The sequence below is a fragment of the Fistularia commersonii genome, chromosome 19, assembly GCF_037954325.1.
Source record: "Fistularia commersonii isolate RoL2024-O1a breed Wild chromosome 19, RoL_Fcom_v1.0, whole genome shotgun sequence".
Taxonomy (NCBI): domain Eukaryota; kingdom Metazoa; phylum Chordata; class Actinopteri; order Syngnathiformes; family Fistulariidae; genus Fistularia; species Fistularia commersonii.
In genome coordinates this window covers 5,554,541-5,576,078 of record NC_141302.1, presented here as the reverse complement: position 1 = coordinate 5,576,078, position 21,538 = coordinate 5,554,541, and the positions used below count along the sequence as shown (strand labels likewise).

The 21,538-nt window shown below is 42.4% G+C and overlaps 2 protein-coding genes and 1 long non-coding RNA gene across 5 annotated transcripts in view; 2 read left to right on the top strand and 1 right to left on the bottom strand.

Moving 5' to 3' along the window:
• Positions 1-33: 33 nt before the first annotated feature.
• mettl3 (methyltransferase like 3) lies at positions 34-8,518 on the top strand. Of its 2 annotated transcripts, XM_086166000.1 has the most exons (11): positions 34-455; positions 3,698-3,888; positions 3,982-4,446; positions 4,730-4,905; positions 5,549-5,762; positions 5,914-6,101; positions 6,791-6,829; positions 6,918-7,026; positions 7,443-7,508; positions 7,592-7,704; positions 7,828-8,518. In XM_086166000.1, exons 1-11 carry the CDS (start codon positions 353-355, stop codon positions 7,940-7,942), a joined length of 1,779 nt encoding a protein of 592 aa, XP_086022126.1. In that variant the 5' UTR covers positions 34-352; the 3' UTR covers positions 7,943-8,518. The 2 variants fall into 2 exon arrangements, with proteins under 2 accessions (XP_086022126.1, XP_086022127.1); XM_086166001.1 differs by lacking the exons at positions 7,443-7,508; positions 7,592-7,704; positions 7,828-8,518 and adding an exon at positions 7,277-7,431.
• LOC147223504 (uncharacterized protein C17orf114) lies at positions 8,254-14,414 on the bottom strand. Its single transcript, XM_086166006.1, has 3 exons — positions 14,235-14,414; positions 9,126-9,222; positions 8,254-9,038 (listed from the first exon to the last, which is right to left on the bottom strand). The coding sequence occupies exons 2-3, from the start codon at positions 9,208-9,210 to the stop codon at positions 8,866-8,868; spliced, it is 258 nt and encodes an 85-aa protein (XP_086022132.1). The 5' UTR covers positions 9,211-9,222; positions 14,235-14,414; the 3' UTR covers positions 8,254-8,865.
• Positions 10,438-21,538, top strand: part of LOC147223503 (uncharacterized) — a 19,087-nt gene continuing 7,986 nt past the window's right edge. The window contains exons 1-3 of one of the 2 annotated variants that reach the window (XR_015107589.1): positions 10,438-10,562; positions 11,580-11,648; positions 12,568-12,651. This is a non-coding gene — a long non-coding RNA (uncharacterized LOC147223503). Of the gene's footprint in view, positions 10,563-11,579; positions 11,649-12,567; positions 12,652-21,538 lie in introns of those variants that run through there. The other variant, XR_015107590.1, reaches the window with a different exon arrangement.

The following is a 21,538-nucleotide window of genomic DNA, read 5'->3' as shown; positions in this document are numbered from 1 at the left end:
GTCAAATGAGTCCGATCAGAAAATTGTCCCGTAATCGACACTCGCACTTGCTTCGCGAAGTGTTTTTTCATTTGCTTATTTATCATTGTTTACGTTTCCAATGGAAGATAGCTAAACTGAGACGGGTTGTCTGAAGCGAATACAAATGCCGATTAGTGAGTCAATACGTTTCCTCCGTCGAAAAGCCCCAGTAAACCCGGAACTTTTGAATCAACAGGCTAGTCGGACACTTTTCCGCCGTGTGCCGTGCGCTCCCCCTCTCCCACTAAGGCGGACAGATTATCCATTGATGGTTTTCAGGTAGTTTTTTTGTTTTATTTTTTTTTTGCGCTCAACCCGAACCAGGATCGTCATGTCGGACACATGGAGCAACATCCAGGCCCACAAGAAGCAGCTGGACTCGCTGAGGGAGAGGCTCCAGCGGCGGCGAAAAGACCCTGCACAGCTGGCCGCGGGTACGTGCAGAGACCGCAGACGCGCCTTTTCCACAACGGTTTGTTTGGAACTAATCGATAGGTTATGTGGTTATTGAATTAGTTTTGTTCGATATGTTAGATGCAGAATGCAATCGCTGCAAATGTGCTTTTATTCTGAACAGAAGCGATAGCAATACACACCTGATCACCTATAAAGATGTGCGACGATGTAGCACTTAATTCAAATACAATGGTGTTTGGACCAGGAAGAGCTGTGTAAAATGGTTAAAAGATAAAGACACACCACAGACCAATTGTTTGTTTAAATGCCGGCTTGTTTATCAAAATAATTGAAGTATTTGGAAATAGTGATTACAAATCGGAACCATATAGACATTTACACAGAGACAACATTAAGTACACAAAAGCATTTGCATCGACATACAAATATGAGTTTAAGTTTCAACCCTTGTTTGCTTTAAAGTAAAGAAACAAATATGAATGTATTATTTTTTCAATAGATGTAAAGTTATTTAGTTTCAGTATCTAATATTGAGCTCTGTTTAAATTTTGTTTCAGTCTTTGTCCATCATAGGTTCTTATTCAGTTCCACCTTTTAATGTTTAAGCAGTTATTTTGTTTTAATTAGTTATCTTTCTTTTAAATCAACATAGCCCTATTTTAGTGTAAAGAAATCCACTCTTGGTATTACCTTCCTAATTGCAGGTTATTTCAACTACAGTAACCATCGAGTTATGATAAGCATCTCAATTAGCCCAATAGGAAATAAACACATTCAGTACTACTTCAGATTCACTGGTCAACATATTCAAAATATGCCACGTAAAATGAAGCAAAGTGAAAAAAAGAGTTCTACAATGATCAAAATACTGCTACTCAATCAGTCCTTTAGCAAGTAAATACGATTAAGTAACTGAATCCAAAGCTATTTCTTTTTACAACCGTGTTGAGATCCACTCTCGGTAAACTGTCAGAAAAACTGTATTCAATCGGCTTTGCCACATGGGCTTCAACAGTTCACCGTTTCTCCTACAATACTGTCATTAAACGTAGCAGGAAAATATTCAAAGAAACCGCAGACTATCAACATAGACAGAACATTAAATAAAACCCTTCGAAAGATAAAATAAATGTCAGAAATACTTAATATCTGTTTCTTTCTTTGTTCACTCACTCGATCAACTTGACAGCATGACTTTCTTTATCACTATATCTATCTCACCCCCCCCATTCTAGTTACTTCTGGAACAAAATCGCTATCAGCATTATGATTGACTGATAGATCTACCACTTCCTAAAGCAACAGTACAATTAAACGTCTTCTCCTTTTGGTTTTTCCCTTCAGGGGTCGCCACAGCAAATTAACTTTTCCATCTAATTTTGTTCTCTGTATCCTCCTCTCTCACACCAACTACCTTCACATCCTCTCACTATGTCCATAAACCTTCTCTTTGGTCTTCCTCCAGACCTCCTGCCTGGCAGCTCCAATTCTAGCATCCGCCTACCAATATATTCACTATCCCTCCTCTGCACATGACCGAACCGTCTCAGTCTGGTCTTCTGACCCTCTCTCCAAAACATCTAGCATGTGTTGTTCCTCTGATAAACTCATTCCTGATCCTATCCATCCTGGTCACTCTCAAAGAGAACCTTTGCATCTTCATATCTGCGACCTCTAGCTCTGCCTCCTGTCTTTTCGTTATTGCTAGTGTTTCTAGTCCATACAGCATCGCTGGTCTCACCACTGTCTTATACACTTTTTCTGCACCCATTCCAATCAGCTTGAACCCTTCTCTTCACCTCTCTTCCACACTCTCTGAGCTGCTCTGGACTATTGACCCCAAGTACCTGAGGTCCTCCAAATTCTTGATCTCCACTTATTGTAACCTTATCGTTCCACCCGGGTTCCTCTTATTCACACACAGAGTACAGAGTATGTGTGTGAACACATATAGTCTGTCTTGCTGCAACTAACCTTCATTCCTCTCCTTTCCAGCGCATACCTCCACCTATAGATTTTCCTCAACCTGTTCTCTGCTCTCACTTCTGAACACAATGTAATCTGCAAACATTTTGTTCCATGGAGATTCCTGTTTAACCTCATCTCTCAGCCTGACCATCATCACTGAAAACAAGAAGGGGCTCAGAGCTGACCCCTGATGGAGTCCCACCTCCACCTTGAACTTCTCTGTTACCCCTACAGTACACCGCACCACTGTCTCACAGCTAGCATACATGTCCTGCACCGGTCTAACATACTTCTCTGCCACTCCAGATTTCCCCATACAATACCAGTGCCAATACCTCTCTTGGCACCCTGTCATATGCTTTTTCTTGGTTTACAAAAAAACAATGCAGATGAGAGGGATTGAACAATGACAAGAATTTGTAGACGGGTCTCACAGCGAGAATACATGTCCTGCACCAGATTTCCTCCATACAATACCAGAGTTCCTCTCTTGGCACCCTGTCATATGCTTTTTCTAGGTCTACAGAAACACAATGCAGCTTCCCCTGACCTTCTCTATTAGCATTCTCAAAGCAAATACTGCATCTGTAATACTCTTTCTAGGCATGCAGCCACGCTGCTGTACACAAATGCTGACTTCTGCTCTCAGTCTAGTTTCCACGACTCTTTCCCATAACTTCATTGTATGGCTCATCAACTTTATCCCTTTACAGTTACCTCCATTCTGCACCTCCCCCTAATTCTTAAAAAATGGGCACCATCACATTTCGTCTCCATTCTTCTGGCATTTTCTCACTCTCTAAAATCCTGTTGAATAATCTAGTCAGAAATGTGCTGTTGTTATTGTAAACAATTCAGTTTGAACGAAGGCAGCTTGCTTGCCCAAACACATATAAAATGAACTTACCATAAAAAGACAAACCAATACTTTTATAGTAATTTCCCAACACTTTTTTTTTTGTGCTGGGAATTTTTGTGGCACAGCTCATTTTGAATAAATGCAGAACCTGCCATAGTGAACACTATCCAGCCAGCTCTGCCTTCTTTATTGCTCTGACTCGGATATGTATGGAAAGTTCCCGAAAGTAAGTGCCCACTGTATTCATATAAACACCTTGCAGTCTGATGCTTGTGTTTGGTAGCTCCGAAACATCAAGTGGAAAAATCAAATTTCACCACAGACGGGTGTCGCTATTACAAAGCTTTTTAATAGGTATCCCCGATAAAAGTATGAAGAGTTTCAAGAAACTGAATTATTAGCTTCGTATTAATGTTTCTGTGTGTTCTGTAGATGTCGGCGGCGGCGGGGATGGTTCCACTGCCAGGAGCGACAGCCCGGCTCCTTCAGCTCCGCCGGCCACTCAGGAGGAGATGGAAAAGCCTCCTGATCCAGAATTAGAGAAGAAGCTGCTGGGTTATTTGTCCGACCTTAGTCTTTCAATGCCCACAGACTCTCTCGCCATCACAAATGAGCTAAACAGTGTGAGTCTTGGGATCCGAGGCACCAATGCACTTGTGGCAAAAATGACTGTGGAAAAATGTCATAAGTCAGTCACGCTTTTGTCTCATTTACAGTCTGAAACAGTTGTCAGTCACGGCAGCATCCAAAGTCTCCTGCTAAAATTCTCAGCTCAGGAGCTCATCGAGGTTCGACAGTCCACTTTAACTTCCTCTTCTGCCGCTTCGTCCTCCGCCTCCGTCTCCACCGTTGTCATCGCCGTAGACCATACAAAACTATGGGCTATGATTGGGTCGGCGGGAGGAGGTCAACGGGCCGGAGTCAAGAGAAAAGCAGAAGATCAAACTCAGCAGAAAAGAGCAACGGGCTACCCGCCATCATTACAGAGCTCCACGTCTCCTCCGCACTCGTCCACCACCTCTGTGACACCGGCTTCGTCCTCGCAGCTGGCCGGGCCGTCGTCGTCGGGAAGCGGGGCTGAGAAGAAGGGCAGGAACAGCAAAAGCCAGTCCTCACATGTGGACATGGAAATTGAGAGCCTCCTGAACCAACAGTCCACCAAAGAGCAGCAGAGCAAGAAGGTAGGAGGAGACAGCAACTGCATAGGGAAAGGTTAAAAAGTTGATTCTTTTTAAAATCAAATACTGAAATTTTGCTGATTATCCTCACACACGGATCTCGTTTCTACACGATTCCTCGCTAGTTTAATTTTACATTCTCGATTAATTTTCCAATCACTTTTCTTCCCCCAGGCAATGACTTTAAAACTGGAGAACAAATTAGTATTTATTTCACTTTGTATTGGCCAGGTGTGTTTGATTTGTTACAGCGTAGATTGTTTTTTTTTTTCCCCGCCTTGCGTAGGTGAGCAGGGAAATCCTTGAGCTGCTGAACGCCAGCACGGCAAAGGAGCAGTCCATTGTGGAAAAGTTCCGGTCTCGTGGACGCGCTCAGGTCCAAGAGTTCTGTGACCACGGGACAAAAGAGGAGTGTGTGCGTTCCGGGGACACGCCTCAGCCGTGCACCAAGCTGCACTTCCGGTCAGTCTCGTGTGATTGTATTCACGACAGTTTTTCTGAACGACGTCAGTCTACCAGACAGACCAAAATATGAGTTACTGTGGATCCTAATTTAGATGAGATGAGATGAGAACAATTTTATTAATCCCGAAGGAAATTGTTGTGCCAGAGTTTCAAGTAAAAAACATAACAGTAATAGATAATAGTAGAAAGGAGGAAGAATAAGAAATATAATGAAATATGAATTGTCTTAACTGTTAGCAGTAACTACAAAGATTGAAGATTCCCTGCTGCTTTAAAAGGCATACCTTTTATGATTGTCTTCAGTAGAAAACGACTTGACTTCTAAAGGTTAGAATTCCAAGGGTAAAATCAATCATACGAGAAATATTTGCATTGGCGCCAGAGAGGTTGTGCCTTAATAACTTTAAAATCAAATAGAAAAGGGTGTTTCACTGTAATATGTATTTTAGTCTGTTCTATAAGCATGCTTAAAAGTAATTTTTCTTGTCTCAGAGAATTGCTTTAGCACAGGTTGAGTCGTTTCCCGCTTGATGTGAGGACCTCCTAAAGTGGGATCAAAAATTGTAGATTTTAATCACACGTCATTTCCATCTCGCCTATGTATTGATTTATTCCTATATTCCTTATCCTCTTCCCTCAGACGCATCATCAACAAGCACACAGACGAAAGCCTCGGGGACTGCTCCTTCCTCAACACCTGCTTCCACATGGACACGTGTAAATATGTCCACTACGAAATCGACAGCCCCCCGGAGACGGAGGGGAGCCTGCTGGGTCCTCAGACGGGGGCCGCGGAGCTCGGCCTGCACTCGGGGGACGCCGACAGCAACGTGGGCAAGCTTTTCCCTTCTCAGGTGAGAAAGAAGTCATTTTAATATGCCAATACACCGAGATGTTGGTGTACGTCCACTGTAAATATGTTTTGTTGGTAGACCTTGCTAAAAAAAAGCACGGAATTAAAAGTAATTTTTTTTCTGTTTTTTTTTTTTTTTTTTTGAAATGAAGTGGATCTGCTGTGACATCCGCTACTTGGACGTGTCCATCCTGGGTAAGTTTGCCGTGGTGATGGCCGACCCGCCGTGGGACATCCACATGGAGTTGCCTTACGGTACCCTGACTGACGACGAGATGAGAAAACTCAACATTCCGATCCTGCAGGACGACGGTTTCCTCTTCCTCTGGGTCACCGGCAGGTTCGGATCTCACATTATCTTCTTCCAGCAAGATGGAACTGGTTTGTTTAACGCGAGATCCGAATAGCATTTGTTAGTCAACCGCTAACATCAATTACTTGCCTAAAGTGAAGTCTGATTTTGGTTTTTCTGGAAACAAAAAAGTCACAATGATGATGATAATGAAAATAATGATTCATATGTGGTTCTAATCCTAAAGATTTGAGAGGGGATTTATAGACACACATGCACTGTGATGGCAAACAAAGTAATCACCTCCCCAAAAAAATGTTTTAATGAAACTATATTTCATATTAATCGTTGTCTGTCCTGTCATTACTGGGCATCTGATTGAGTTAAATGATTCTAGGTCTTAATCACTGAATGGGGAAATAAGCGCAAGAGAGATAATTAACAAACCAAATGCCTCTCGTGCTGATCATCGTCTGCAGTGTGTTCTTATTCTGAAAAAGCAATTACATTCTATCCTAAAATGAGCAATTATGCAAATCAAGAAGACGGATTTCAAATTTAGGCCAGTTTAAAATAGAAGCCTGCCTCTGGTGTTCTGCTCATCCTGTATGACGAGTCTCGTACAGGTTAAAAGTGCTAGGGATGATCGTTCGGAGCAGGTATTGTGTGTGTGTGAGTGAGTGTGTGTGAGTGTGTGTGAGTGTTCATGGCCCCTGTTCACACTTTGCTCCTTCCAGAGCGATGGAGCTGGGCAGAGAGTGCCTCAGTCTGTGGGGGTGAGTCTCCATTTATCAACCCCGATCAAAATTTTTCACTAGATCCTCGGATTTGCTTTTTCCTCATGTCCTTTATTTCCTCTCTCAGCTACGAGCGCGTGGATGAAATCATCTGGGTTAAAACCAACCAGCTGCAGAGAATCATCCGCACGGGTCGAACAGGTCATTGGCTCAACCACGGGAAGGAGCACTGTCTGGTCAGTCGCACCTTTCACCTGAGAGCGCAACCCAAAGTTTAGAAAAAAATATCATTCAAATAATGAAATCTTTGAAATCGAGAAGAGAAAGTAAATTTTAAAAAAGGTAATAACACTGTAGAAAAATATCTAGAGTTGAAAGGCGCAAAGGCAGTAATGTTACAGACTGTAAAAGCCAGACGACAACGATGGGTCTCTACTCTGTTTTTTCCAAAACTCAGAGGTACTTTTGCTGTTTTGACATCCTCAGGAAACGAGCCGCGTGCTTCGGAAGCAGAGAGCAGAGAGTCTCTCTCGCCCAAGGGTTGCACCAACAACCCCACATCTACGCAGGGAGACACACATCTTAGGCTCGCTCCATTATTACCAGGCAGATCATTTTTAAAATGACCGGTGCAATATTTGTCTCCACCCAGGTGGGCGTGAAAGGAAACCCCCAGGGCTTCAACAGAGGGTTAGACTGCGACGTGATCGTGGCCGAGGTAACCGGTAACCCCCTTTTTGACCCCAACCCCAGGCCAAGAAGGCAGCTTCCTCAGCTCCTGTGGCTCTCGCCCCCCCCCAGGTTCGCTCCACCAGTCACAAACCGGATGAAATCTACGGCATGATCGAGAGACTTTCCCCCGGCACGAGGAAGATCGAGCTATTCGGGCGACCTCACAACGTCCAACCCAACTGGTAACACGCTGTTGAGATTTTTTAATCCCGCTAACTCTCCCGCACGTTTTTACACGCCTGGAATTTCACAATGCGTATCACCCATCATTCTCTCCCCCGCCCCCCCCCCCCACCTCCTCTTAGGATAACTCTTGGAAATCAGCTGGACGGAATTCATCTGTTGGACCCCGAGGTGGTCGCCCGCTTCAAGAAACGCTACCCGGACGGTGTCATCTCCAAACCCAAGAACATGCAGTGATGACATGACAAATAAGAAAGGATTTTGTTTATTTTTTTTTATACAAGTGAATTAATTTTTAAATAAATCGATAGCATTTGAAAAAAAACCTCATCTGAGTCTTTTTTTTTTTCCATTGGCGTGCATATAAAACTATGAAGGCAAGTTAAAGTTGATTAAGAGCATCATTTAATATCAGGAAAAGTTTAGTTTTACTTATATTAATAAAAAACAATGTTATTGGTCCTTTGGAGATGAGCTGTTTTAGTTTTTGTATTAAATGGTGCTTTCAGTCAAAGTGGTTTTAGAAAAACAACCAGATTCATCTTCAATTGCAGGGAATATATTTTAATAGCAAAAGCAACAAGTTCTTTTCTTTTATATAAAAATAATAATGAAGAAATTAGTCAATGAGCTCAAGCTAAACCTCATACTTTCAGACATTTGTCATATTCCAAAATCAAGCCAACTTTGCCAACAAGCTCCGTGAAATGTGACCTAATGAAGACGATCCATAAAAAAAAAAAAAAAAATGAAAACCAAGTAGAAAAAGAGTTCAAAAAAAAAAATAATGCACTTGTTGGTAAATGCTGTAAACTAACTTCTGTCTCCTCTCTCGCCAGCCCAAGGTCCACCCGGCTGCCTCGTATCAAGGCGATCCTGCACCGATGCTGGAAGTGTTCGTTTCAGTGTTTTTCTCCTTCATTCTGTCTGATTAAGATCTGAGCGCCGGTTACTTTTGGGAGCATCGGGGAAAAAAAAAAAAAAAAAGATTACAGTTCTACAACTGACGGCACAACTAATGTTCATTACATCTAGAGGCCAAGAGAACATGTGTTTGCTGCATGAGGAGGCTCCCGGCTCCTAAACCCTGGATCTCAGCAAGAACGGGTTAAATTCTCGGAATCCCATGCGTTCGGCTCGGCTGCAGGCCCCTTTCCCCTTCAGTAGGTGGCATCCACGGCGTTGATGTTGCTGTCAAGCTGGTGTCTAAAAGACAGCCTGGCCTTGGTGGAGAAATAGATCTGAGAGCCGCGACTCAGACTCCCGGCTCCCTCGCTGTCACTGCCCCAGGATGTCGTGGAGGTGAGACGTGGCTTCATCTCCTCTACTGGAACTGAAAGGGTGGGGGGGGGAGTCAGGTTAGCCCGGAATGACATTATTCTTATTTTAACGTCATTATTAAGACTGGAGTTCCCCTCACCTGCCACGGGGGGGCAGTGCCTGCTTTTGCAACGCTCCTTGCAGCGTCTGTAGAACGGAAAACATTGCAGCATCTTCACACCCATGTCAGGAAACGTCTGTTGGGAGAGAACGGGAAACACAATATTGAATTTAAAAATAAAAATGGAGAAAAAAAAAAAAAAAAGTGTAGACGGATCATCAGACTCTTTGTGAAGTCAGACATCCTTTGCACTGTTTATATTTTATTTGTATAATAATCCCAAATGATCTTGTGTTTAGGAATATACAAGACAGAAACAGCGAAGGACAGGCAGCAGGTATGAGCTGCTGACAGCCCCTTGTCTCCTCGCCAGCTCACAGTTAATGGAATTATGATACCGCGCTTCAGCGGCGGGATAGCTTAATGTAAGCCGACAGCATCAACTGAATGGAAGAGTGGAGCCACAACCAGCCAACCCAGCACCGACTCCGGCCCGCTCATCTTCGTTTAATCCCGGAGGACGACGTCAGTGGACGAGCGGTGAGCGGAGACATCGGTAAGCCTTGCGGTGGCAACATGACCAAACGCAGATTACACAGAGGTCGTCTTGTCTCCGCTGGTTATGGATAGCGGGGAAGAGTTTTACAGATCATAACCTTATGTTTTCACTCCCAAAAATATATATATAAAAAAGGTGCTTTACATTGTTGGGTTTCATTTAACCCTCATATTATGTTAAGGGTCAATTTGACCCATTGGGTCAATGGGTGAAATGGGTCAAATTGACCCTTAACATAATATGAGGGTTAATACTGATTTATCTTCATTTAGTTGCGCAGGATAGAAATCTGTCAAACCACGAGCCAACACGCATGAAAACAAATGTCACAAACACCAAGCGCACGAGGAACAAATAGACATTACAATATTCCCAGTTGCCTCCGAGGGACAAATAAAAAGTATTTTGAATTGGATTGAACAGAATAGAAAAAAAATACTGCCCGAGTGACACGAAAGCCATTTAAAAAAAAAATCTACAACCATAAGTTTGTGCTTGAGGTGATTCAGCGGTATTCACCAAGATCACCTTCTCTGGTTTTAGGTTGTTTATCAAAAAGTTTACATCTCAGTGAGCAGCAAACTCCTAAACGTTCTTTTCATTTTCAGTTCTGACTAATCGGACTGACCACAAAACAAATCTCGCGACCCAAAGGACCGGACAAACTTGTTTTTCCCGAATAATAAACACCCGCTGGTATGCACAGTTCAAACCCCTCAACCTTTAGCCGCGCTCGTAGTAAAGCCCATATCTGCTGTGACGCCGCCGGCGCTGTAAGACCACATCTGCAAACCGAGATGAGACCATTTTCAAAGAAACAAATCAATTCGAATTCATCACTGTCGTGCGTCTCGTCCCCCCCGCGCGTCTGAATGGCAAGACAAAAGCTGATTGACACACTTGAACAAACCTGAATGGTAAGTATTTATTTGTCTTGAATGAAGTTAAGAAATGGGTCAGGTGAAACGCAGGGAGGAGGAAGCTGTTATCGTGCTACGGAGTGTAATACATGTGATTATTAATACTCTTAACATATCAAACATTTGGGGTAAAACCATCACAGCAAATGTCCAGGAATGTTGTAAAGAGTGACCTCAATCCGGGTAATGATATACTCTTACAAGTAACTAAATGTCTGGACGTCAAAAATGAAAAATTCTAAATAAGTCATCGGGTTATTTATATGAAGTGGTAATTTCGATATTTCAATAATGTGAAATACGGGACGTGGATTACGCCGATGGAAAAGCATCTCTTGCGTTACACAAACAATTCCTTTGCTTGTCGAGTGCCAGAGGATTCAAAGAGTTTTTTGGTTGGTTTTTACGGTCAAAAATAAAAAGATTTGATAAATAAAAGGCCAAGTGATTTTTTTTAAATCGATGAAAGAAGAGGCCGAGCTGTAAAAATCAGATTTGAGTCATCTGTTCGGTCCATGCCAACCCAAGGCCGCGGGAGGTTCCCAAAGTAAAGACTCACACTGACAGGTTTCGTTTTCTATTTTTGTAGCGTTGGTCGAGCGCCGCAAGTCAGCCAAATCCATCACGATGCACGTCGGATGATCACGTCCCCCATTAGAAAACTCCCTCCCGAGACTCACGCTGTTTTAGTCCACCGTGCACCAGTGTTCATGGATCCCACGGGGGGAGGAAGATTTGGCTCTGTCACATCAAACAGTAAACTGTGATTGCAACATAAAGGACAGCAGTGTTCTGCCATCGACTTTTTCCTTCTTTTTTTTTCCCCCCCCCCCTCCCTTTCACTGTTTACTGTCGAGCTGCTCTGTTAGCCGGGGCTATTTCACGGGGATGTGGCTCTTCGCGCGTAGCGAAAGCCGAGGTGTGGTGGAACAAGAACGACATGTGTCTCATTTCTTATTTAAGGAGGGTAAATTTACACATAAAAACTACTTGCTTTTTTTTTTCTTCTTGCAGGTCTTTTCACAGGTGTGGCTCTGAAACCCAACCCCATGTATGCACACACAGTGAGGCCATTATGTGTAGGTCAGTGTGGAGTTTTTCAGTGTATAGCACATTGTTAGGACTGACCATGTTTATGTCCGCCTACTGCAGCTTCAGTGCATGCACAATGACTACAAATTCCTCATCTATCAAGGCATGAGCCCCCCAACCCCCCCAAAAAAAACCTAAGTTTGCAAAGACGTTACACGCAAAAGTGTACAATAGTAAGTGCTGTGGTCAGTGGTGTGGAATTTTGGACAGAGATTGTGGTTTAGCTGTGGAGGCCTGGCAGCTCACAGGAGCAGTGGAAGGAGAAAAACAACCCTGAAGGCAAACGCCGCACACACACACGCACACACACACACACACACACATGCACGCTCATGTGTGTATGCAGGGACTGAAAGAGGAAAATGAGATCGGAGGTAGATGAGATGGGAATAAGTAAAGAGGAAAGGGATTAAAATTGAAGCTGGGGAGGGTCTTCAGTTTAACTTCAACCCCCCCCTGTTTGTTTTTTCCCCATAGCGGAGGCTCAGGGCCGCAGATATCAGAAACATGCAGCTCTTGAACGTTGCTGTTTTACCCGTTCCTTTTGCAGCGGCTTGTAAATGAAGTGGAATGTTGCGAAATCCCTTTGCAAAAATAACCAGTCATTTTTTATCAAGAGTCACCGCACATTTTGAGTTTGACATTTTGTGCTTGCATGGAAAAGTAGACGAGAGTTAAAAAGTACAATAAAATCCGGCTGAGCAAGAGTCCCATTCCCCTTTTTAGTTTTCGAGGAAAGTGGTCGCCCAGGAAAAAAAGTGTAGCAGTCGCCTCTTGGTTCCTTATCTGCTTTGTAAACAACCAAATCGGTCCACACGCACGCACGGACGCGTGCACGCACGCACACATAAAGTGACACACTCACAATCTTTACTGTGGACATGCTGCTCTTCATGTCCCCCTTTTCCAGGTCAGTCTGCAGTGCTTTGTCAGAGGAAAGACAAATGCAGCGCTGTGGCAGCGGAGAGTAACAGGCAAAACCAGGAAATGCAAACCTAAGACGAGGCATGTGCGAGATGAGGGCGTGCGTCCTCCAGAGGCAGTACGCAATGCATGTTCGTTCACATTCATATCTTTTTAATCATGGGTAGAACAGTCGCAGGGTGGAAAGTAGGGTACTTTTGTACACTATTAAGAACTTGAAATTCACTTGAATCCTTCCATTTGGCAGCTATTTGACACGTTTCGGACAAAAGTAAACCCTCAGTTCGAGGGGAATTCGGCTTCCTGTTGTCCATTCAACAAAACTGCGTTGCTTGACTATTATTAGAACGCAAAGCATCAAATCTAGAGCTGCATTAGCCGAGTTTAATTATCGCCTATTTGGAAATGGATCGACCGGTCTGAGTCGTGACTTCAGACATTATTGTCAATTTCACAGAATCCAGCTCGCTATGGTGAATAGTTTCAGATCTCCTTCGCCAGTTTAGTCTACTGTCATTGGCTTGGAGTCGTTTGGAGGGATTGCTGTTTTTTTTTTTTTGTTTTTTTTTTTTTTGTTATTTCCAGTCATTTTATGGACCAACTTCACATTTTGTCATAATTCACATTGTGATTTTTTTTTTTTATTTTTTTTTTTTAAATGCAGTTCAACCCTGGCAGTTGTCAGATCCCAACTTTTACTTGCTCAGGTAATCCCCTTAGTAAAACGTCCCGGCTGGTCCAGACGCAGGAGGTGTCAGGACGCGTTAACTGTCATAATATACTTATACACGTGTGAAGGTTGGACTGACAGTGATTAACCACAGGGCTACAGTTGTTGATAGATTTGGTTAATCTTTGTGTGGCGACTTAGGACGGAGGAGGGGAGCGGGCAAGGAGAATGCTTGACCTAATCATGCGTATGGGATGAAGCGCGACGATCATCATCGAGCACGTCGTCCAGACTGGCATGAGCATGAGGAGTCTGAGGGACGTGTGGGACTTTTGAGTCACATCCACTGTCCACCGAAAGCCAGCAGAGAACAGGCCGGTATCGCTATTTATTGTCGTAAAAGCGAAACTATAGTTTGACTGAAATCATACAAATATCTATTTTTTCTAGAAAGCAAAAGAACTCCCCGGAAATTCAAATTAAAAAAAAAAAAACCATTCAGAAAATGACGAAAAATATTTATATGTATGTGTGTGTATATATGCATATATATACGTATGTCTTTATATATGCGTATATATATTTGTGTATGTAAGTATATATATACACACATGCACATGAACATAACACACGCTTTTGTGGTGTGTGTGTATCATATGTATGCATGTATATCTTTCTATATGTATATATAGGGGGGAAATGCACCATAAGGGTTGTGATAATATACAAAATAAACAGATCATATCTTTTACATGCACATGGTGTCTTAAAAGGCCAATTTGCACAAATTTTGGTAAATAAGATTTGATTTAACTTTAGCCGCCCCGTCCCCTCCCCCCAAAAAAACAATAACTTTGCTCCCATTGCTGGTACTGGCTAAGCAAATTATTATTATTATCTTATTGTCATATTATTATATTTAGATTACTCAACAAAACTTGAGAAATACACAAACACACACACACACACACACACACACTTACCCGGAGAGGTCTGTGGCGGGACAAGAAGACTTGAGGGCGACTCTTGCACGGAGACTCTCCCGCACGCAGTTCTTAGGAAGTACAGAAGAAGTGGGTGGGTGCGGGGGTCCCGCAAGCGCGTCCCCGATCCCGCGTCCTCCTGACCGGTGTGGAGAGACTCTGGCGGCGGCGGCGCGCAGAGACTGAACTTTAAATAGCTGATCCCCGGAGCACGACGCACGGCGCACGGACACGCCCGCCGCCCCCTCCCTCCACCCAGCTGCTCATTCGCTGGCTGTCACCCGTCTGACACACGCACACGGACGTATGCCCAGTTACACACGCACGATGCGGTACCTTGATTCGTTAATTTGTCCACAAAACTGTCCCGTGCTGCAGGAGTAACTTCTAGCAATAAAAGAAAAAAAAATAATCTTTTTTTCTGTTATCAATTCTATTTAAAACAAACCCCATGATATGGTTGTCTGTTAGAAAACACCCAGAGGTTCTTTTTTTTTTTTTTTTTTTTTTTTGTCTTTTTGTGCGTGTAACCAACATAAAAATCCTCAATCCAAACAGTCCCATCTGTGCTAATATCCAAATAATCTAAAACAACCTCATTGGGAAACTTATGTTTACTTTAAACCGGAATTCACCCTCTAAGCAGCATCTCTCCAAACCCTTGACATGCATCATCATGTTCTTTGTAATAATTGCATATAACCTTGTGTCACAGTCTACAACTGTGCTCGCATAAACTTTGACCCGGTCTCAACTTTTATGCTCAATCAGTGTTTCCAAATGCGGCACGGTTACGCGGTGGTTCGGGCTTCGGCCTCAGACCAAGATGGACCTTTCTCTGCGGCGACCCGGTTTCCTCTCAAAGTCCCAATTTTCAGACGCTTGAATGAATGAGTGAACGGTTTTATGTCTCTTTATGTCCTTTGTCTGATTAGAGGATAAGTGGTATTGATTGTGACTGAACTAATGAATGATTGAATATCACTTCAATTGAATTCTGACCGCCTCAAACATGCTGAGGAGCGTCATGTTTACTTTATGCGACAGTATATTGAGGCAAGTTGGGAGTTTTGCAATGTGATAGATGGAGTCAGGGATGTTGTGCTCATGGAAAATTGCTTTTTTATGGGACTGTTTTGATTCATCAACCAGCAAATAGGGAAAACCCAAGTGTGGCAACTCACAATGCAAACAGTTAAACTATGGGTGCAGGTTAATGGAACACATCAACCTTGCACGACTATTCATGCACCAGAGTTCTCGAACACAGAACCGCGAGAGGCTCCCAAAAGTTATTGTAGCCGCAAAGGATTCTCAGGTTCCGCTGGCCAGTCTCTCCACTGCGCACGACAATATGGACTCATTCTCTCTTCGAGACCATATCATTAGTGTTTAATGTAACAGTGAACTTTGCTGTTAATTTGCTCTATATTATTATTATTTTATTTTTATTATCAGTATTATTGTTAAATAGATTGATTAAATATTACAATTAAATAATTATTTATTATTATTATTATTTTTATTATATATATATATATATATATATATATATATATATATATATATATAAAATTTATTTTGTTAATTTCATGTCATTGTGGGATTGTGAGAAACATCTTCTCAATTCCTATCCATATTATATTGCATGTTACAATTAGCCTATGGATTTGCACTGGTCGTATTTCATCACATTGACTTCTTATATGACCACAATGTGAAATAGTAATGTTAAATTAAGAGACAGTCATTTTTGGTATAACTGCCCCCCCCCCCCCCCAAAAAAAAAAAAAAAAAAAAAATTAAAAAAATTATAAGGTCACGCTGAGGAGAGTTATGTCACCTGTAAGAAACGCTATTTGCAAACAGGGATTTAACATATTGTTTAATAAAATGTAATATTTCGCTGATTCTCCTGAATGATGAATCTCTGCTTTGTCACATCTGATTTAAGCTGCACATGTTCTGAGGAGAGTTGACACGATCAGAGTAGAACTCGTGTCTTAAGACCACAAGGCAATGGGAAACAAGCTTCTATTTATTGTGTTCGACTCTCGCTCGAATGAGAATTAAATCCCAAAGAAGGAAATCAATGATATAGACAAACCGAAGATGTGTTTTTTCCCATCAGCCATTTTTCACAAGGTTTATCTGACGTTCTGTGGTTTATCAGGAGACAAAGAGGACAATAATAATAATAATAATAATAATAATAATATTACAAATGCCAGAAAATATCTAAAAATTAAAAAGAAAATGTATGAAATTGTAATGGACTTTTGACATTTATGAAACTATCTTAAAAACCAAAACGACCATGCTATGTTATATTATACAGCTGTAATAAAGGTCATTCATGTCTGGCCTGAGAGCAAGCCTTTTATTTGCATTGGAAAATGAAAGCATGTTACGCCACTCTCGACGCGCTGCAGGCTTTATTGCCGTCCATTTGCTCGCAGGTCCATCGGGAGTTTTACTGGCTGGTGGAAATTTCCCCCGGCTAAGTTCTCCGGGTGAGTGTGAGCCTGCAGGTCAGAAATAACCCAGGGCACAGTTTGTGTGCAGGAGCACACGCGCTGCTGTTCAGCAGGGACGTGCTCATTTCTAAAAGGTATAATGTGAAGTTAATGGTGGCAAATATACAGCGAGCATTTGCTTTTTAATTATTCAGTATGGTATCTGTATTGCACTTGCTGCAATAAAGCCTTTTACTTCAGTGGAAAGCAACACAGTCATGGTTAGAAGAAGAAATATGCCAAATCCATCTTTTGTTCAGTGTAATGCGGGGGGGGGGGTTAAAAATGACGAATCACCTCATTGCAAATTTGCAAGTTGCAGAAATATTCATGCAGATAAGAACATGATGAGGTAAATCCTTAAACCGGGTATTATTCACACCCTGCGGCCTGCATTTCACACAAATGTGCACATTTCACCGGGATAATATAACTTGCAATTTTATTCATTCATACATTCATTCATTCATTTGTTTGCTTCTTGTTTTGTTTTTTTTTTTTCTCCGATGAAGGCATTCATAAAATGTGATTGTTGGAGAAACGTTTGCAGGTGACGTCATCTGGCTCTGGCAAAAAGAAAACTTCTTTCTTCTTCACCTTTCGTCTTTTCCCTTCAGGGGATGTCAATACATTTTCCTCTCTATCTTTAATCACCCAGACCTGTTGCACATCCTTTCCATCTTTATCTCTCTGTTTCGCCGACCTGTATAGATCATTCCTTCCCTCCTTACTGTCCAACTGAGCATAGAAGTTATACGCTCCTCTCAGTGTCCCACTTCTTCTTTGCTAACTGCTATCTCCATATATACTCCTGCACTTCCTCATTCCACCACCAAGTCTCCTTATCTACTTTCCTTCCAGATGACACACCAAGTACTCTCCTGGAATCATCTGGAAGCTCTCCCTGACCACCCAGAGCCTTTCTCAACTCCTTGAGTTCTCAGTCTTCCTTGTCACCAGAGTCATCCTACAAACCACCATCCTATGCTGTCTGGCTACACCTACAACTACTTTGCAGTCACTGTTGTCTTTCAGGTTACCTTCTCTATATAAGATGTAGTCCACCTGCGTGCTCCTACCTTTGCTCTTAGAAGTTATCCTATGTACCTGTCTTTTCTGGAAAAAAGTGTTCACTACAGCCATTTCCATCCCTTTTGCACTATCTGTCCCTCTGTGTTCCTATCCTGGGTACCAAATCTGCCCGTCATTTCTTCATCGCCTCTATTGCCTTCACAAACATGCCCATTGAAGTCTGCACCGATTACCTCTCTGCATCGCTTCATCTAACTCATTCCAGAACTTCTCCTCAAACTTACATCCCACCTGTGGCACATAGCCACTCACAACATTGAGCATCCCACCTTCAATTTCTAGTTTTAGACTCATAAGTCTTTCTGACATTCATCTCACCTCCAGATCATTCCTAACAAACTCCTCCTTCAAGATAACTCCGACTCAATTTCTCTTCTTGTCAGTACCATGATAGTATAACTTAAAGCCTGCTCGTAAACTTCTAGCCTTACTACCTTTCCACCTGGTCTCCTGGACACACAGTATCGCCACCTTCCCGGCATCATGTCGACCAACTCTCTACCTTTTCCTGTCATAGTGCCGATATCCAAAGTCCCGACTCTCAGTCCCAGACTCTTGCCTTTCCTCTACTCTCTCTGTTTCTGAACACACCTTCCTCCTCTCCTTCTTTGACCTACAGTAGCCCAGTTTCCACTGGTACCCTGTAGGTCATCCGAACCAATGGCGGCCGTTGTTGGGATACTAATCGCACTTAGCCCCCAAACCCCCCGGAAAAAAAAAAACAAAATACAAACGATGAAATAAATGTATGTATGAATATGGCTCTGAGATGGCTGTTTGGTTAAGTGGTCACTTCTGACTTCCGACTACTGGTACTTCGGATCTTGGGTGACTGAATTGCACTGTTTGTGAGCCGCTTTGGATAAAAGTGTCTGCCAAATAACTGTAATGACATTAACCTGGGGACTCGACCGATTCGGTATGATGTGATTATTAGGTTTGATTTGCATTTTTGTATTTATCCGGGCTTGGGACCGGCTCAGGGAGACACCGGTCTGTGCCAAAGAAAACATTAATCTTTTTCAATATCAGCATCTGGCTATTTGTGTGTTAGCTCCTTTTAGCATCACATTGGCTTTCCTCAAAAGGACAAAAACAGCCTACGATAACCTTGTGATTGCTTTTTTCAGGTTTGAGCGAGAATGTTTGAATTTGGAAAAATGAATCTGCATCTGCTGACAATCAATTACGATTATGTGGCTGTATTAATGGTGCCGCGACATGTCATGTGAAAGCTTAAGACAAATAACAGGCGGGATGTCGCCTTTGTGTGCCAAGACAGATCTGCACAGTGTGCAGGTTTATTTTGTCAGTGACTCACAGACGGAGTGTATGTGACACCTACTGTCATTGGTGTGTGAACCCATGCGGTGTGTGCCCTTTCACACGTACAGATTTACTCTGCCAAATATGGATAAAGGGCGGACGTTCCTCATGAGGGGGGGGAGAAACACCATATTTCTAATTTTAAAAGATCTTAAATTAGATGATCAATTCAAGAGTGCGAAGAAGAATTTTACAGCTATTACCAATTGTTTCTTTGCATCTGATTTAATGATACCGCTATCATGAAATAACCCATATCAGTGTATCATTACAAGTACTGTTATTGTAATTATAGTAAATGCTATATTTACATAGCTTTAATCCACGGGTGTTGGAATAAAAAAAACTTTGAATGACATTATATGAATTTATGATGTCATGACATGAGAACTGATTGGTGGATGATGTTAGATGACACTAATCCCGTTTTCACCCTTGAGGGGTTGTCAGCAGTGACCCCGGGAACCAGATTCCTGGCTGAAATTACGCCCGTGGTCCTCGCAGAGTCAAGCGGTCCCTCTTTTGTTTCACCCCTCTTTCCTGTCCATGTAAGGTGATAGGAATCTGTGCCCGTCCACCGGTGGCTCAAGAACAATTATTAAGTAACACACACACTTCCTGATCCTCCCCCCGAACCATGCATAGGGTGCTGCTGTGATATCAGACACTTTTAACCAGAGGAGCGGTAGATAGTGGAAAGTGACATGGTCATAAGACTGACATCACCAGAGAAATTGGATCCCTCGGCGGGCCCTCTGCCCTACTGGCCGAAAGACGGGAATAGCAGCCCTTTGAGGACGCGGATCAGGACAGAAAAAGAAAACGAGATGTCACGAGGGTGACGAATCTCAACAGCCGATTCAAATCAAAGTTTTTTTTTTTTTAATGCAACAATGCATGTGTGTATACACAACTGTTGTAGTATCTTCTGTGGCAGCTTTAAGCCTCTGAACCTCCAGGCAGTGGCGCATTTTCATTAAATGTAAAAAAAAAAAATATTAAAAATGTTTTATTAAAGAAGGTAAAATAAGTTAAAAAAAATGGTTATAAAGAAATAAATAATCCAAAGAAAAGAAGGGGGTCTTGGGCACACTCACCGTGTCATTGAGTGGAAGAGGAAGCTGTAGTGGGATTTGTTTTTGGCAGCGGTGTTGGATGGTATTGTGAAAGGCCGTGGCAGCTACTAACAAAATTATCAGAGGGTGCAATGATGACTAAGGTGACCCTTTAAATTGTTAAATTAACAGGTGGCAAGATAATTTACGGTTATCTTGTCAAAATTACATGGCAATTAAACTCGTAACTAATGGGTAGCGATCAACACAAGCATGTTCCCTCCCGCTACATAGGCTACAAGGAAAATCCACAAAGTAGCAACCATATTTTAATTTTTATCATTCATGTATATTTTCAAGCTTTATGACCCTGCCTTCCCCACACTCCTAAAAATTACCTCCTTTTTCATGCTAAGCAGGTGAATCGCCCAGATTGCCCTTATGAACAAACCGCTCTTAGGTAAAAGGAAAGTGTTTTTTTTTTTTTAACAAAGTGAGCCCTTGCATTGCAATGATGATAATGCAAAAAAAAAATGAGTTGCAGGAAATCACCCGCTGCAACTTTGCGATTATTTTACTGGGGCTGATAAAATGCCATTCTCTTCATCAAGCAGGAAGCGTGTGTGCAAAAAGCAAGCCTTGGCAGTGCAATTGAGTAGAATGGTGAGGGTGTGTATAATGGGCGGTAGGGAAAGATGGGAGGGGTTAAATGTGGTTATCTATTTATTCATTCAGTCATTATCTAAACTGCTCATCCAGCAGTCTGGAGGGGATAGACCTGGGGTGGGCAAACTACGGCCCGTGGGCCACACCGGCCCGTTGGTCTTTTTTATCCGGCCCGCCAAAGATTGGTACAGAATTCATAGTTGATGTGAATGATTGAATGACTGGATCAATGAATGTTGGAGCTCAAACAGGCGATTATTTGATTTTTGGAGCCACTTGAGAACACTTGAGAATTTTCCTGAACTGAATGACACAGATTGGCTTTGTGATTCAGCCTTTGCTGCGGACGTACTGACACACGTGAATGAGCTGGACGTGAAGCTACAAGGGAAAAACTGATTTGTGCATGAAATGCAAGCAAACGTCGGAGTCTTCAAAACCAAGCTGGTTTTATTTTCAAAGCTAATGTCAGATGAGTCTGATATGTACAGTTAACAAATACGTTTTTTTTTTTTTTTTTTTTAATATGTTACGTATCTTATGCCGACCCGGCCTGTCTGTTAAATTTTAACGGTCAATGCGGCCCCTGAGCCAAAAAGTTTGCCCACCCCTGGGTTAGTCTCTATGGGGGAATGGGCTTCCACCCTGG

Coding starts and splice junctions, on each gene's coding strand:
- LOC147223504 (XM_086166006.1), bottom strand. CDS start 9,210: ATGGGTGTGAAGATGCTGCAATGTTTTCCGTTCTACAGACGCTGCAAG. Junction 9,039..9,125: donor GCACTGCCCCCCCGTGGCAG/GTGAGGGGAACT, acceptor CCACCCTTTCAG/TTCCAGTAGAGGAGATGAAG.
- mettl3 (XM_086166000.1), top strand. CDS start 353: ATGTCGGACACATGGAGCAACATCCAGGCCCACAAGAAGCAGCTGGAC. Junction 4,447..4,729: donor AAGAGCAGCAGAGCAAGAAG/GTAGGAGGAGAC, acceptor CGCCTTGCGTAG/GTGAGCAGGGAAATCCTTGA. Junction 6,830..6,917: donor GAGTGCCTCAGTCTGTGGGG/GTGAGTCTCCAT, acceptor TTCCTCTCTCAG/CTACGAGCGCGTGGATGAAA.